This window comes from Astatotilapia calliptera, chromosome 18 (assembly GCF_900246225.1).
Source record: "Astatotilapia calliptera chromosome 18, fAstCal1.2, whole genome shotgun sequence".
Taxonomy (NCBI): Eukaryota; Metazoa; Chordata; class Actinopteri; order Cichliformes; family Cichlidae; genus Astatotilapia; species Astatotilapia calliptera.
In genome coordinates this window covers 19,615,616-19,631,904 of record NC_039319.1, presented here as the reverse complement: position 1 = coordinate 19,631,904, position 16,289 = coordinate 19,615,616, and the positions used below count along the sequence as shown (strand labels likewise).

The following is a 16,289-nucleotide window of genomic DNA, read 5'->3' as shown; positions in this document are numbered from 1 at the left end:
GCACACATAAAGAATGACATAATGAAACTGAACGTGTGTGAAAAAGTAATGATTTATAAACCCTTTGAATCATCTCTCAGCTTCTCTTTTTATCTCAGTAGGATGGTAGCAGGAGCATGAAAGATTTAAAGAGAAGGCTTTTAGTTTAAACCAGATCCTGGACTAAATACGCACACTCAGGCACAAAATGAAGAGCAGAGATGCTAGACTATCTCTGACAAAGCTTTCTGTTACAATCACCAATAATGTCACTGGATACAAACGGTGCAAGACAGTTGAGCTTCCCTTAAGGTGTCAAATACGACACTGATGAGTCAGGGATTTCAGCTGAAATACACTGCTGCAAGATACCGAACTCACTGTATCACGTTCTGCATATTTTCAGTCAGCTGAGAGTTTCAGACAGGCTGCAGAGGAGAACAGCGTAAGATGAAAGACTGTGTCTATCCTTGCCTCCTACTGCCATGCCTTTATTACATTCCAGTCAGCTTAAAAACTGGCTGTGTTCCTGTTTCTTTCAACACAACCTTTCCAAACTTCAGGTGGTCCAGAATGCTGCCGTAAGGTAAGACAACACACCATAAACAACTGTCTTTAATACATTCTTTAACATGTTTTTTACTTTACTTTGTTGACTTTTTATCTTTGTACTCATGCTCCATCATCCATCATTTAGAAATATGTCCGATTTAGCTTGAATTATACTGATGGTACAGTTATTTTATATGTAAAGCATTTTCTTTCTGCCATGTCAATAAAGCTATTTTAAAACTTTCTATTGCCACAAATTAGAAAAATGTGTTGTCTAATATGAGTGCTTATTAAAAAAAAAGAACAAAGTAATGCAAGACGAGTAGTTTTTGATAGGACAAATTGAAATACACTCGGATTTACATTTTATATGTTATAATCAGTGATTCAGGCATGCACTAAGGGTTGACAGAGTTCACTGGGAAGATTTAAAATATTTATGCAGGAATACTCTGCAGGGTGGGAAGAAGAGATGAAGACTGCAAAGGACAGGAAATAAGACAAATGAAACACTAATGAGTGATTCCAACTATAATGTTTGGTGTTACAGCTGAAGAGAAGCTGGGGAAAGCTAAATAAGTCATTGGCATTGGCAAGTTCATTTGTTCACTGTTTGCCCTCCTCAATAAACAAGCAGAGAAGAGTAAAAAGGGGGTGTTGACAGGGTACCGTAGAGGAAGCCCTTTTTCAGCATTTTGTTCAGTCATGTGCTGCCAAGTTGTATAGAGCCAAGCAGCTATAACATAGCATGAAAACATATCAGTATTTCCTTACACGTGTTCCAAACTGGCTTTCCCCTACTCTTTTATTTTTAGGCAGACAGATATACAGGAGCACTACTAGCAATTAGGTGGTTCATATGGCATGTCTATTTGGAGGTTACGATGCTCATAAACAGGCAAAGAAAAGGGAGACACACTGAGAAACTGACGAGAGTTAGTAAAATTGGCTGGTAAAGGGAGTGGACAGACGGGAAGGGGAAAAAAGAGCATGTTAAGGAAGAAGTGAATAGTGAGTCAGAAAAGTGGTGGCGGTGGTGATATGTGTGTGTGTGGGGGGGAGGGGGAGCCATAGAGGTAAAGCTTTGGGTAATAAAAACTAATCTTATACTAGCAACCAGGATGACAACTGACAGTAATTGCATATTTTCCCCCTGTAATTATGAGCTTTTTTTATGCGACCCTCTTCTCACAAGGTTTTAGTAATCCTCCGGTCATTTCCTGCTCCTCCATCCTCAGACAGTCACTCTACCTCCAAAATTAAATCGCAAGGGCTGGTCAAGCCAAATAAGCAAACCACCATGAACTACTCAGGCCTTTCTTGGTCACAAATAATGCTTGACAAATGATGTCACATGAAATCAGATCTCACTATTTAAATAGAGAAGAATGTGCTTAGAAAGCACTAAATCTGACAGAAGATGAGAGTTGGAGTGGACTCGGATTTTTTTTTTTTTTTCTAAATGGAAGAAACTGCTTTACCAGAAACTGGATGACAGAGATCTTCAAAAGACTGAAGTGCACATTTAGAAGAACGTATTTGAGTATCCTGTTTGCTGCAAGAACTAATGCCATGAAAGGCCAGTGATCTTTACAGTTTATTGCAATTAGAAAGTTGAGGTCCCAAAAATGTACCAGATGGAGAAGCAAACATGCTGTGGGATCATGGAGTTTTTGAAAGTCTGTTAAAACTGCTAAACTGAAAGTTTCCACTGTAAACACGTTCAAACTAAGAGCAAAGGAAGATGGTGCATGTAGGAAAATAGATTTACAGGAAGAATCGAAATGGCATTAATACTTTTTTTTTATAAAGAAGTCATTAATCAGCCATAGCCAGATCTTTAATTCATTTTAAAAAATCATCGCATGACCTTTATTCATTAGGAGCACACTTTGTCAGAGCCATGCTGAAAATCTAGCCTATGCATTTGTTACTTCCAAGTTGAACTAGCCTACTGTGGTTCCTTATTATCAGGATGTTCCAATAGTCCTATAAAAGCCCTCCATCTGATCTAAAACACAACTGCAGGAGTACTGACAGAAATTAGAAAAAGAGATCATTTTTCTCCCATATTAAGTTCTGCTCAGTGGCTCCCAGTAACAGTCTGAAAAGGTTTTAAAATTCTCCTCCTTACATACAAAGCCCTTAATGGCCAAGCTCCATCATATAAAAAGACCTCTTAGTACCATATTATCCCAACAGAGCACTTTGCTCTCTGAATTCAGGCTTACTTGTGGTTGTTCGAGTTTCCAAAAGTAGAATGTGAAGCAGAGCCTTTTAGTTATCAGGCTCTCCCCTTCTGTAGTACCAGCTCCCAGTCTCTGCCGGGCAGACAGACACCCTCGGCACTTTCCACTTTTACTTTAAAAAAAGGAGGAACCTATATTGTACCATATATTTATCTATTGCTTAAGAAATAAAAGGAAATAAATAAAAAATTACACACGCTTTAAAAAAAATATCTGCTTATGTGCAAGTAAAACCACCTGACTGTATTTTACACTGCAGGTGTGCCTTTTAGTTAAGGTGCAGGAAGAGCACTGGGCCACAGTAGTGTGGGGAGCAGCACCTTATGGTGTGATTGGCACTCCTCTGCGACTTTGCTAATCAGCTTCTCCCTTTTATGCAGTCGCGTGCTGGGGCCGGATGGCACACACAGTGAGACTTCACGGCTGACGCTGTGCTGTGCACTGAGCTAAGAAGACAAATTTCCTTGAGTTTTTTAAAGTTCAGTATGCAGGGCAAGCACACAGTTTCTTTTTGCTTTTTTTTTTTTTACATTTGTGTGTGTGTGTGTCTGCACAGTGGTGAAAATAACCTTTATCTGTGTCGCAGAACCCATGGTAGTGGCAGTCCCTCCTACAACATTATTGACAAAAATTTGAAATAACTCGTAAAAAATCTATACATCCTTCCAAGCTGAAATCTTCCCAGCATGCCTCTTATGTGTGACAGTTCCTATATCACTGACCTTTTGATAAATGCTACACTTCTATATATTTGACTACCAGGACCTCAAAATGAGACACTCTACTTTTCTGCTCTTTATGTATTTATATGCCATTATCCGGTCGTTAAGGACGTCACTAGCCGTGTCTGGGCCTAAACTCCGCTGCAGGTCCATATATCAAACGATCACTATGGCATTACTGAGAGTTGAAAAACTGTCTAAAGTCTTTCATCTTTAATAAAATGATCAGCGTTCTGCTCTACCAGGTGTAACAATTGAGTTTAACATCCAGGCATCCATAAAAATGGAATTTATGACATTTAACGGAGTTAGAAATTAGCAGGAAGTTAGCTTGCTAGCTTCTATCTAAATACAATATAGCATGTCCTGACTGCGGGGTTTTGGAAACAAATTAAAACGTACAGCTCTGTTATCACTTCCAACATAAATGAAGACAGAAAGCTAAACAGCAGTGACGTTTGTAGGGTTACTGAAGTTGGGCTAGCTGGTATATAATGATGTGCTACGTGACCGCTAGCGACACAGCTATATTAGCATAATATAAACAAGCTAACTTTCTTTCCACTCGATAAAAGTTAACGTGAGTGTTCTCGGTGGTCAGGAACAAATGTAATCGCATGGCAGGATGCTGTAAAAGGACCAAACTTCAGCCAGGAGAACAACTGAGATAATCCATCCACAATACCAGGTTAGTCATTCATATACTGCTGCATGGGCTGGGCTGTAGTTACATCCTAAGGATTTAAAAACTGAGCTTAAATAAATGATTAGCGGTAATAAAAGCCGAGGGAGGTCAAAAGTGATCACTGACTGTTTTAGGAGCTTTTTGAGATTAAATAGAAGAAAATACAAAACATTAAACACGTTAACAACACAAAAGCCATATTAAACGCAGACTACTTTAGACCCGGAAGTAGGATTCGTCACGTCATCACTTAACGACCGGATTGCATGTGATATGTCTTATTGTCTCTCCCTCATAGTTTCATAACTCCTTTCTAGTCATTTTTTCTTATGTGTCCATCTGCCTTTGCCAGCTAAGCTGCATGTTAATAATCTGTTATTACTGGGCCAACCCACTGTCCACCTTTTACTGTTTGTTGCTTCTAAATACACGTCTCTTCTCTCTCCACTCGCCTCTCATCAACCAGTCGAAGCACAGGCCAGGTTCTCTTTGAGATGTTAAAAAGTTATTTTTTTTCACAACTGGTTTAATTGTTGGGTTTCTCTCTAAAATATTGTAAAAGATTCAAATGAAATGTTTAAGAAAATACATGTTGTACTTCTTCTCATATTGTTTATGTATCTCTCTACTAAAGCTTGGAGGACAGACAACTCAAACGCAGCTCTTGACTTTCTATAGAGCCAACCATAGAGCCATATGGAGCCATGAAAATCACAAAAGAGCAACAGAAGCAAACCAGCTATGTTTTTGCAGCCCATCTGCAAACATGCAGTAAATTTGCAATGAAAATTAAATGAATTCACAACTTCCTCTGCAGGAGCAGATATGGAAAGAATGAGAGCGATAAAAGCTCAAAGCCAGAAAAGACTTTGGGAAAGAGGAAGTATGCAGCGGGAGGAAATAATTAGAGTAATAGAAAATAGTGTGAAACAGTTTATCTCGCTGAGAGAAAATCTTCAGGAAATTATGAATTCCCCACCCAAAAAAAGCAGTAATAGCTATTGTGTGCAGGCACTTGCCTATAGCAGCTAAAAAATCCTCCAAATGACCAATTAAATTTTTTTTTAAAAGGTCAGAGCTGGAGATTTGATAGAGCAGAAGAGAATGCGGCAACGTGTCTGCATCCAAAGTACGGAAACACGCTCCGTGGAAGGGATTACAGAGAGTGATGTTTACACCTCGGGGGAGAGGATGAGAAAACGAAGACAAAGAGGATATTCACGACTCGAGAACCACCTGGGAAGCCTGCGTCTCTCACACAGTGATTCAGAAACATGTGTACTTGCTGAAGGTTTAATAACTTGCAGTCATGTTTCTGCCCATTTTCATTCCACAAAGATGTCGCCTATGTTTTCCTCAGTGCGCTAATAAAAAGGGGGTGTGCAGTTGTGGGATATGCTGCTATACCTGTGTGTGCAATATTAATTCAGTTTCTACTGTGCATGCCAGATGTCATTGGACAAATTTTAGGTATTCACTTCTTTCTTTCTTTCTTTCTTTTTTTTTAACAACTTTTTATTTTCTCTTTTTATTCACCGGCACAATCTCTCTTAAACGCCCATTTCAGCTTTTTTTTTATATGTTTGTAGATATAAGTCTGACAGCTGTTTCCATGGATTCTTTTAATTATACTGCGTATACAGAACTGGATCTGAAGTGAAGGAAGCGCTTAGGAGTGTGCCGAAGCTTCACAAGAAGCATTAGTGAGAAAATGTAGCTGCCACACACAAATCATTTCAAACAGTGGAATACAAAGCATTTCCTAGTCATATGGCTCAACACTTAGCTGATAGTCACAAGTGCATTCTTTCTCTGCTTTAAAACTAACATCTTGGGGAGTGGGATGGTCTGTAGGAAAAAACAATAATTTGATCATCATCTTGGGCTGTTGTAATCTCTAATCGGCATTTTTTCATAGGTTTCATTGATTATTTATTTCAGGGATTCATGCACAGCCTGTGAGATTTATAAACTCAGGCAACAGGAAAACAAATCAATCAATAAAATATAAAATAAAATACAAGCTGAAGATTTTTCTTTCTTTAGAAATCACTATTTTTGAAGAAATCTGCTCCAAATACCCAATAAACAGATACATGTATCATCAAGACAAATAAATTGGTAATCACAATCAAACAGTCAAATGAATACTCCAACTTCATACATGCATTTGCATCTACTAAATTTGTTGCTGTAATGCTGTATAGGCATAGGATTTCCCCTCTGAGGAGCGTCTTAGCTGAAGTACAAAGATCTCCCAGCATATCCTGTGGTTCACACCTGCAGACGGAATATATGTGTGTTTTCTAGGGTGTGTCACATTGCAAAAACAAGAAAGAAAATCATACTGCATGACCTCAATTGAAACGGCAGTAGCCATTGGTTTGTCTTTGAAGCAGCTGGAGTAACAGAAAGAACGCTCTCATACAGCCGTAGCAAGATCCTTGACACTTCAAATTCTCGCCTAAACTAAAGAAAGCACAGCTGGAGGGGACATGAGTCGCAGCAGCATGGCAATGGTACACATGCACATTAATGTAACTGAAGAAAAAGCTAAATACAAACGTCTGCAGTCATGCACAAACACAGTTTTGCACATGAGGACAGAAAATGAAAAGAAAGCAGTTTTTAAACTCTAGGAGCCGTGCACGGTGCACACATTCACGGCACACCCACGAAGATTCACTTCTAGGCTCGTGGAGACACCGGGTACACATGTGCACACACATCTGCACCCAACCTTCCCCTTTCCCTGCTCCACTATCCCCCACTCGCTTCCACACACATAGAAACATACACACAACTAGAGACACTGAAGGAGCTTGCTGTGATGAGGGAATAATTCTCCTTTTGACACAACCAATTCCTCTGAAGACAAAAGAGGAATCATACACTGACACACTGCAGCCCTCTGAGGGAAGCAACACACAAGCCCCTGATTCCACACACACACACACACACACACACACACACACACACACAGACACACACATGCCTGATGCAAAGACCCCCTGTTATCTGTGCTGTCATCTGTGTGTCTGCTGTTTCTGTGTGTGCGTTCACATAGAGGGCTCTACATGTGAAGTCCTTCTCTTGGATTTGATAAGTGACAGTGAACATAAGACAATGGGAGCCCAAGATGAGAGAAGAGGAAGTGGTGGCTGTCAGTGAAACTCACGTAGATCAGAGAGGAAGCAGATGATGCTTGTCAAGATAGTACATCACATTCTAAAAGCCAGCCGCCAGTCTCTCAGACCACCTCAATTTCTTACCTTTTACAAGGTGTGGGAAATAGTTGTAATTTTCTGACATTAGTCATAGGAAGTGAAAACAAAAATAACAGCAGGTTGGTCAGTCTGCCAAAAAAAATGAGTCAAATTAAGTAGTTGATGCTTTCCTCCGGCACATTTGCATGTTTCTAACAGGCTTTTCGAGAATAAACAGTGATTACACAAGGACTTTTTAAAAAGAGGTTGTTTTCCTTTAACCGTTTTCCTTGTCATAATTTATCATTTTTTTGTGTGTTATATTTATTTATTTCGTTTTCTTACAGTTGGTTAAGAGGGCGGGGCAGGACAAGAAAAACCAAGCAGACCAACCAGGGCAGGCCAAGTCAGTCAGCAGTCCATCTCTCTCTCTCTCTCTGTGTGTGTTAACTTCAAACATGCTGTGGTCTGTTTCATGCTCCCTGCAGCCCATTATGGCTTAATGCTTCAAGAGGCTTCTTACTGACTTCAGCATTTAACAACTTTGGTGTTTTCAGTTGGTACACTAGCACACACACACACACACACACACACACACACACACACACACACAGAAATGCACGCTCACAAACACTCTTGTGCTACACACAAACAAGCACAGACAGGAGCCCAGATGCAGGAATTGACAGACTTTAAACTGCAGCAGAGTTATGAGCCTGCACGCTGTGATACTGAAACAACTGTTGCTTTTGCTTTAATCTGTTTGAAGAGGAAGACCAACAGAAGCATGGGGCTTTATGCTGACATCAACCTTCAAATAAGCTTCAGCTCTCTTATCTTCGAGTCAGTTAATGAGTTCCATTCATATGTAATTCTGTGTGATCAATTAGTTATCCAGCATAAGGAGAATAAGAACACCACATCAGTGGGGATAAGGGATAGAGATAGGGCTAACACTTATCTCAACACACACAGTATTTTCTATTTATGTTTAAGTTTGCTGAGTCCCTTTATCTACAAAGAGTCCTTTATAGAAAAGGGACTACACGTGTGATCATTTATCCATCCGGCTTACATGCTTGCATAACTTGTGCACTGCAGACTTGCACTGTTGGATGTGTTAGTGTTAAAGTGTAACGAAATTCAACCTAGTGAGATAATTTAAGAAAAAAACTATATTTTTTTTCTTTTTCTTTTTCTACTACGTAAGGATACTTAAGGCAAAAATGAGCCAAATACACCTAAAAAACATGTAACTTAAGACATTAGGTTGTTATATTAGTAGAATTTCAAACTCAATACAGATACCCAGAACAATACAAGCTATTTAATACCACTGTCAGAACCAAGGGAAAAAAAATGACCAGTGTGATAGCGTTAAATTGCCATCAACAGACAGACAGAACAGACATTTGGTGCCTAGCACCGACATTAACATTGCCATTTTATTATTAGCCCTAGCTGCTAGCCACTACCTTAATGATAACAGATGGCTAATGTGGCTATGGGGTAACTGCTAACAGTTAAAGAGCTAACAGTTAAAGCCGTGTACCAGCTCAGTTAACATTTATGGGAACTATTCAATACTTCAGTGTTGTTAAAACTGGAGCTTTACTGACTTTAATCTAGAATTCCCACATAAAGTGTTGTTCAGTGTTGTGAACATCAACTACTTCAGCTGGTAGCGAAGAGACAGGCCTGCCTATGTGCATTTGTGAAGTGTGCAAACTGGAAATGCTAAAGACTGCACTGCTGGTATTGGCACTTTTGCAAATGACTAATGTAATCTGATTGCCTTTTTTTTTTTAGAATCCATCAGTGTCTGAGTACCGATTTTTTTATTTGTTTTGACAATCCTGCTTGGACATGGACGTGACAAGAATACGTCCACCTGCAGTCACATTTATGCAACACGTGTATTTAAGCTGAGATGTTGCATTTAAAGCATTATTTCCACAAATATTAACCATACATCTAATCACAGTGCAATTATTTTGATGGCTATATGTATAGAGACTGAGAACAGAGTCCCTAGGACTGCTTTTACCGAGTGTGCTTTCATTATATACTTCACAGCAAAGGAAACTAACAAAGGGGAAAAAAAGTAAATGTAAAATGTAAAACTAATATTTTAATAGTGCAAAGTGCTTAACCAAGCTTGTCTTCATTTCCTGCAAACGCACTTTCATTATAGTATAGCTCTTTGCTGTTACAATAACATAATGCATCCACTTGAGAGTAAGCTAATAAGAACACAGTGGGACAATGATGTCCAAATAATCTGTAAGACTGTGGAATAATTTTTTTTATTATCCTTACTGGCATGAGAGTACATTGCTGAGGGTGCATAAATGATACGACACCACAAGCGTCTTACTGCAACTTTCCAAATATAATCTATATTTTAATAAAATACCCATTTACTTTGGGAGGCTTTTTAGCCTTTATTATGATAGGACAATTGAAAGTCCTATCATAAAAACCCCAGAGCAGATTTGAACATGGGCCTCTGCAATAGCCATACAAAAATAGTGCTGCTCAAGATAGTAAGCAATACTAGCACCCATAATTTCACCATTTACTATTTGTTTGCTGTTGTGGAGTTGATTTTGCAGCCTTTCTGTGGCTTGCCAGCTTTTTTTTTTTTTTTACTGGCAATGGACTTCTTCTACATTTAACCTCTGGCTGAAAAGAGGAGTAAGGGGAAGCAAACACTCTTAGCAGCCAGTATTTTAATATTATTAATTTAATATTATTAGCCTTAGTCAAAGAGATGAGAGGAGTAACCAGCTTTTAACTTCAGTGCTACTTTCCCCCCCTAAATTCTAAGTGAAGCTGTCGAGTTCAAAACATTCTCATACTTCTCATGGTGGGCTGCCATACAGACCAGTCCATATTTCCAGCCACAAGCCAGTCTTTAGTCAAGAAGAGTTCCTAGCAGCCTTGGTAAATAGCAGTCCTACTGTATCATTAGCCAAACACTGGTTATAATGACACTCCAGAGCACTGTGCAACTCACAGTCAGTGTGTAGCAACCAGCAACCAACAACACAAATACAGCATGGGAAAATCAATGGCATACCAAAATGTTACCAGCCTTCCTGCAGATGTCTCATACAGCTTGTCTCTTTGTATAGGCTTATGTGACATTGAGGATCTAACGCTCGGTGGCTGCCAACTGCTTTCAAAGAGTGTCTGGCGCCTCTCTCTTTAAGAGCCGATGAGAGAGAAACACAGAGAGATGAAGAATGTCATCCCCTGAAAGACAACAGGATAAGTCATCAAGACTGTCATGATGGGGTGGGACAGGGAGGGGGCAGCGCAGCGAGGAGACATAAAAATCAATCATCCATTTTTGGTAAACATGGATGAAAAAAAAAGCTGTTTCCAAAACTGATTACACTCTACAGAGCCGAAATAGCATCATCATGCTCATTTAAAAGCATCAATCAGCTCACTTTAGCCCCTGTGAACTTGTTTAAGGAGCTCAAATTATAGTTCCCCCATGGTCCGGTAAGCATTACGTCAACACAGTGATAACAAACAGCTCACCCTTAACTCAATAGCTCTCCTCCTCGTGGCTTTTTCTGCAGGGCAAATTACTTAAGAGTAGGGGACTATCCAAGATGCTAAAGGAGGCACATCCATGTGCATCTAGGAACCTTTATTCACTGCTGACTGAGGATAATCAGATGGAGCCTGTGATATGGGGTCAGATTTACTGCACATGTATACTTAATGCCTTAAAAAAGTCAAATTAACAGAAATGAACTTAGTTCAGAACTTGTCTATCTTGTTCAAATTTGATTTACTTAGATGTCCGCACTCCATGCTCAAGATTTATACATCTTAAAAAAGAAATTTAGTGTTTGGCTCATAACTGCACGAACTGCTTTCCATGCCTGAGTAATAATTATTTCATAAACTGTGCAGTGGCCATGAAAAAAGGATTTCAAAGTACTGAAAGTCGACATCATTTTCACAGTTGGAATGCAACTCTTCCTCCCAAAACTGAGTCACTCAGCATGTGACCTTGAGTCAGGCCCAGCCAATACTTTACGCTGATCGAACCCCCGTGTCACAGCAGGAAACAAACTCTGCAAATGTCAGAGATCAACTGCAGCATTCGGGCGGCTCATATTTTGGAGGAATAAATTAAATCCTTCTTTTTTGGTTTTTTTTTTTTACACGATTTTTAAAATGCCTCAATTGAGCACCTGAAGTGTATTTTATGCTAGAGAACAAAAATATAGAGACACAAGGAAAGTATTGCTGATGTGCAAAGCCTACCCATTGTCTCATCTGTCTTTTTTCTCATCCTCAGTTCCTGTGTCTCCCTCTCCTCTCTCACTGAGGAGGCATTGACCCCAAACTTAAGTAAGCTCCACGTCATTGATTGAAACAAGTGATACAGTTAATGTCGTGACAAGACAGATTCCCTCTTTAAAGCATTATGGATTACAGTCATTTAGAAGAAGGGGGTATCTCTAAGGAACCAGGGCTGGTGTTAATTCCGTCAATTGATTTATTCAATGTGTCTGTCAAGTAAATGAGAAATGTCCACTTACCACTTGGCCCTTTACTGCTAACTAAAGATAAATGGAGTGATTTTTTTTTTTTACAGTTTCATCTGCTTTCTATAGCACTGTCAAATTTGATCTTTTCAACTACCCTACCTAAGAGTGTAATCACTTGAAAGGGTCTACTTTGCGTTATCGTGCTCCCCATTCACACTCATCCTGTTGCCTCTCAGAGAGAGCTCAACATAAAGCAGAAAACTAAGAGAGTTTAAAAAGAATATCTGACTTTTCTAAACCACATCCCCCCCCCCTTTTTTTTTTCCTGCATCCACACTGTGTTGTGTTAGAACTTAACAGATCACAGTTTTGTGCAAGGGTCAAGGGTGTGAGATGCGTGACACTCTTGTCTCGGAACTGTTCAGTCTGTGCTGACCAACCTCTCAATCTTCACAGGGGAGGCGAGTTTATCTGCTGCTGCTGGCTCTCGGGACGGGGAATTGGACAGTGGAGGAAAAAAGTGTATGTCAATCTGGGATAGGAAAAGGTGTCTTTTTGCAAAATCCAAATGTAAATTGAGTAGATTGCTTTGTATGTGTTGCCATCTACTTTTTTTTTTTTTTTTTTACTTTTCTTTGAAAGGCACTTGCTGCATTCAGAGTCTGCGGAAATGGAAAAAGTTCAAAAAGAGTTTAAAAGTGAGTGATGTTCCATTTGAATCTACATAAAAAACGGGACCATGAGCATAGATGTCCTGTCCTTGCATGTGTGATACTGTAACTATAGAGCAGAAAAGTGTGTGTGTGTGTGTGTGTGTGTGTGTGTGTGTGTGTGTGTGTGTGTGTGTGTGTGTGTGTGTGTGTTTATATGCTTGAAAGCATTGCACTGAATTCCAGGGGAGGCAAACATGCAATCATCTAAACTGCAAAGGGGCTTGTGACTGCCTTACATCAGCCCCTGAATGACACAGTGAGCAGCATCATATTTGCATGGTTACAGCACATGGTCAAGTGACTGGCAATTTATAGGCTGGCAATTCCCCACAAGAGGATGACACAGTTTAAAGAAGAGGCAGAATTAGGGAGTGTCTTTAGGAGTTAGCAGCTTTTTTTTGTTTCTCTAATGAAGGAAAACTGAAAGTGAAGCACATATCATATATCTGTGTTTCCAAAATGCTGAGTGTGGGATGATTTCTCATAGTTTTGATCAGGAATCAAATAGACAGATTGCCTGGGCTGTCATACTATCTTTTCAAAGCGGTGTTTCATCTTAAGACATACAGAGCTCTTGTGCTTTACCATGTGACATGAAAGATGGATATCTTCTCTGCTTTCAGTTACACCAGAAAAAAAACCGAAAAACTTTTTGATGAAGGCACCGTTGAGTTACAATTTCCTGTAGATCCTCTGTGTGCACAAAATTAAGAGTTTGTGAACCAATGTCATTTATACACAACTTGGATATACACAGCCTAGTGGTGACTTTGTCCCAATCAGTCTACCATTCTTAGCGGGATTTTGCAAAGAGATTATGATACTGTTTAAAGCAGCTGTGTGGCTCTTACGGGTATAATTAACGTGTTTTTGCGTGTCATTTACAGTTTTAGGGGTAAAGATGAGGTGTAGTGCGCACAACACGAACAAAAGCTTACCTGATATTTCAAACTGAGGGACATCTTCCACAAGGAACCCCTTTCCTTTGTAAAACACCTTGATATCAGAACAACTCCGGGCTTTGCTCGTCCCTTTTTCCCCATAAGCTGGTGCCGTTAGAGAGCACACTGCCAGCGCCGCTATAATGAAGGAATCCATGCCGGCCGACCACATAGAGTCTAATTGTGTCTATGGACTCAGTCAAGTGCAAATCCGACCGAACACCGAGTTCTACTCGGAGTAGCAGACTCCCGGCTTCTTTAAATTGGGGTTGCTTGGCCCTGTTGTGCGTAAAATATCCTCCACCTTCCTGTCTTCCCTCTGCCCCTTCAGTGCGTCTGCTAAGTCTGTGTCTGCAATCCGCACACTGCTGCCGGCACAGGAGCGATTCCTCCAAGCGCAGAGGTCCCGTCTCTTCTCACTTCTAAAGCTGGCCGCTGTGAAGAGGGCAGGAGCTTTCTTTCCCCCCCTCAATTAATCTTCTCACGCAGATTGCCAAAATGAACGGGTCTCTTCTCTCGTATATCCAATGATTTTCTTGTCTTTTCTTTTTCTTTTTTGGCTTACCTGCTCGGAGAGAGGCGGAAGATAAAAAAAAAAAACAGGTTACCCGTTAGCCGCTTTTAAAAACAAAGAAACAAAAAAATAGTCAAAATTGCAACGTGCTGGTTAAAAACCACGCAGCTATGTTGTGTTGATTCATACCTACCGGTGACGAGCTGTGTAAAGAGATGTACAGAGGCAAGTACCGCAGCTCAGGGGTTTCTGGACGATGCTGTGCCAGCGCTACCACTCTGTGGAGTGAGAAGGAGGCGGAGAGAGAGGGAGAAAGGGGAGAGCGAGGGAGAGAGCGAGAGAGAGAGAGCAAGAGAGAGAGAGAGAGAGAGAGAGAGAAGGGGGAGCGCATAGGTTTCTTGATACTCTTCCAATTTTTGTTTCATTCTGTTGTATCTATTAGTTATTTTTGGACACGTTTCAGAGTAAACTTACAGTTTAACAGGTTTGTTTAGCTTTGTGAAGCCTCCGAGGCATCCTGGTAGTCTGTGCACGATAAGGTGGTCTGGATCTGAGTTAAAGAACGTCCTCTACGCCTCTGACAGCTTGTTAGCCACCGACCGGGTGTCACAGATGAATTGTGGGCCCGCCCCTGCGCCCAGGTGCCCACCCACAATACAGGTCAGCCCTGAGAAGCGTCTCCTCCAGTCTGCAGAGCATTTGTGTACATCACTCCTCAAGGTGCAATTACTCCGCCAGCAAGTCATTACCTGCCTTGATGCCGTTCCCGGCTTACCTGTCACCCGCTGAATGCCTTCGTTAACTTCATTTTCTGTACGTGTTAATATCAAGCCCGAGAATGAACAAGCCCGAGAATGTTTTTAAATTGCTTTTAGGCCTCATGTGACCTTTTGGGCATCAAACACGCTTTTATTATATGTCAAGTAATGACCCTTCACGTCCTATTGGTTTATTGTAGCATAGATGTCAAAATAACAAAAAGTTGAAAAGATAATCTACATTTTTAGTTTATTCATTAGATTTAATAGGATCAGTGACTTCAAACACTGCAGGCAGTGTTTCTTTTTTCCTTCCTTCCTTCCTTCCTTCCTTCCTTCCTTCCTTCCTTCCTGCCTTCCTTCCTTCCTTCCTTCCTTCCTTCCTTCCTTCCTTCGGATAGCCAGGAATAGAAAGGGCTGTTAGAAGAGTGCAAGCCTCATACCACACCTACCACATAACCACGCACGTGGGCATAAGATTAAAAAAATTTTAAAAAAAAAGATTATGGGGTTGTTTTAATGCAATAGACAACTTTTTCAAAAAGCCTTCAACTGAGTCAAGGATATGGATGTCTGGATTTACATTGTGTCACATAAATTAAGAGACATATGCAGTTACTTTACTTAAAATAATATCCCATTAGTCATTTCAGTGCGTGAAACTGAATCAGACAGTATTTAATGGTGTCACTCCCGTGGGAGATGCTTTTTAAAGGCTTGTTTGCACAAGAAGATGCCTCTGCAAATCATCTCACCGACACATGGAAAAAAAAAACTCCCGTGCAGTCCGTGCAGTAAGTGGGCATCGTCTGACAGATAGAAAAACCGAACTGAAAGGCAGAGAGAGAGAGAGAATGGGAGAGATCCACATGGCATGCACAGTCATTTCCTGCCTCTAAATCATTCTATTTATGTAGACTGACTATGTTTATGAATCCATTAGGAAATGTGACTCTATAATTAGTCTGTTCCTCATCACTGGATGAGTCCAAACAAAAAGGACAGAATCTCGGATATCACCAAATGACAAATGGCTGCGCTCGCTGCCCATTATTGCAGCTCTAAAGTGAGTGGGCATGAATTACACCTTCGCTCTGCAATGTCAAGTGTCTTCCTCATATTTGCTCATGTGTGGAGTTTTTTTTTTTTTTGGAAAATCACCATTGCAGTTAGTCTGCTAGAAGTTCAGGAATGTGCAGCTCTGTGCCACACAGCAGACCGAACCCACTCGCTAATTATGTGTAATAATGTTGCTTCACTTTTCTTGTTGCGCCAAGGGGAAAAGCAGGCAGCGCTAAGCACATGTGGCCAGAGGTTAAGTCTGGTGGGCTCAAAGTGTGTCAGCAATAATATGTCAGCCAGTATTATATATGGGTTTGTGTATGCCTGACCTTTATGTGTATATGTGTCTGTGTCAAAGGCGGTTGGTGTGTGTAATGTGAGTTTATGTGTC

At 40.4% G+C, this 16,289-nt stretch overlaps 1 protein-coding gene across 2 annotated transcripts in view; it reads right to left on the bottom strand.

Annotated features, from left to right (window-relative positions):
- Window positions 1-14,648, bottom strand: part of gpc1b (glypican 1b) — a 57,791-nt gene extending 43,143 nt beyond the window's left edge. The window contains exons 1-3 of one of the 2 annotated variants that reach the window (XM_026148683.1): window positions 14,553-14,648; window positions 14,268-14,356; window positions 13,562-14,129 (exon numbers count right to left, since the gene is read on the bottom strand). In XM_026148683.1, the coding sequence (XP_026004468.1) occupies window positions 13,562-13,736 (175 nt within the window). In that variant the 5' untranslated portion in view covers window positions 13,737-14,129; window positions 14,268-14,356; window positions 14,553-14,648. The remainder of the gene's footprint in view (window positions 1-13,561; window positions 14,130-14,267; window positions 14,357-14,552) is intronic. The other variant, XM_026148682.1, reaches the window with a different exon arrangement.
- Window positions 14,649-16,289: the final 1,641 nt, after the last annotated feature.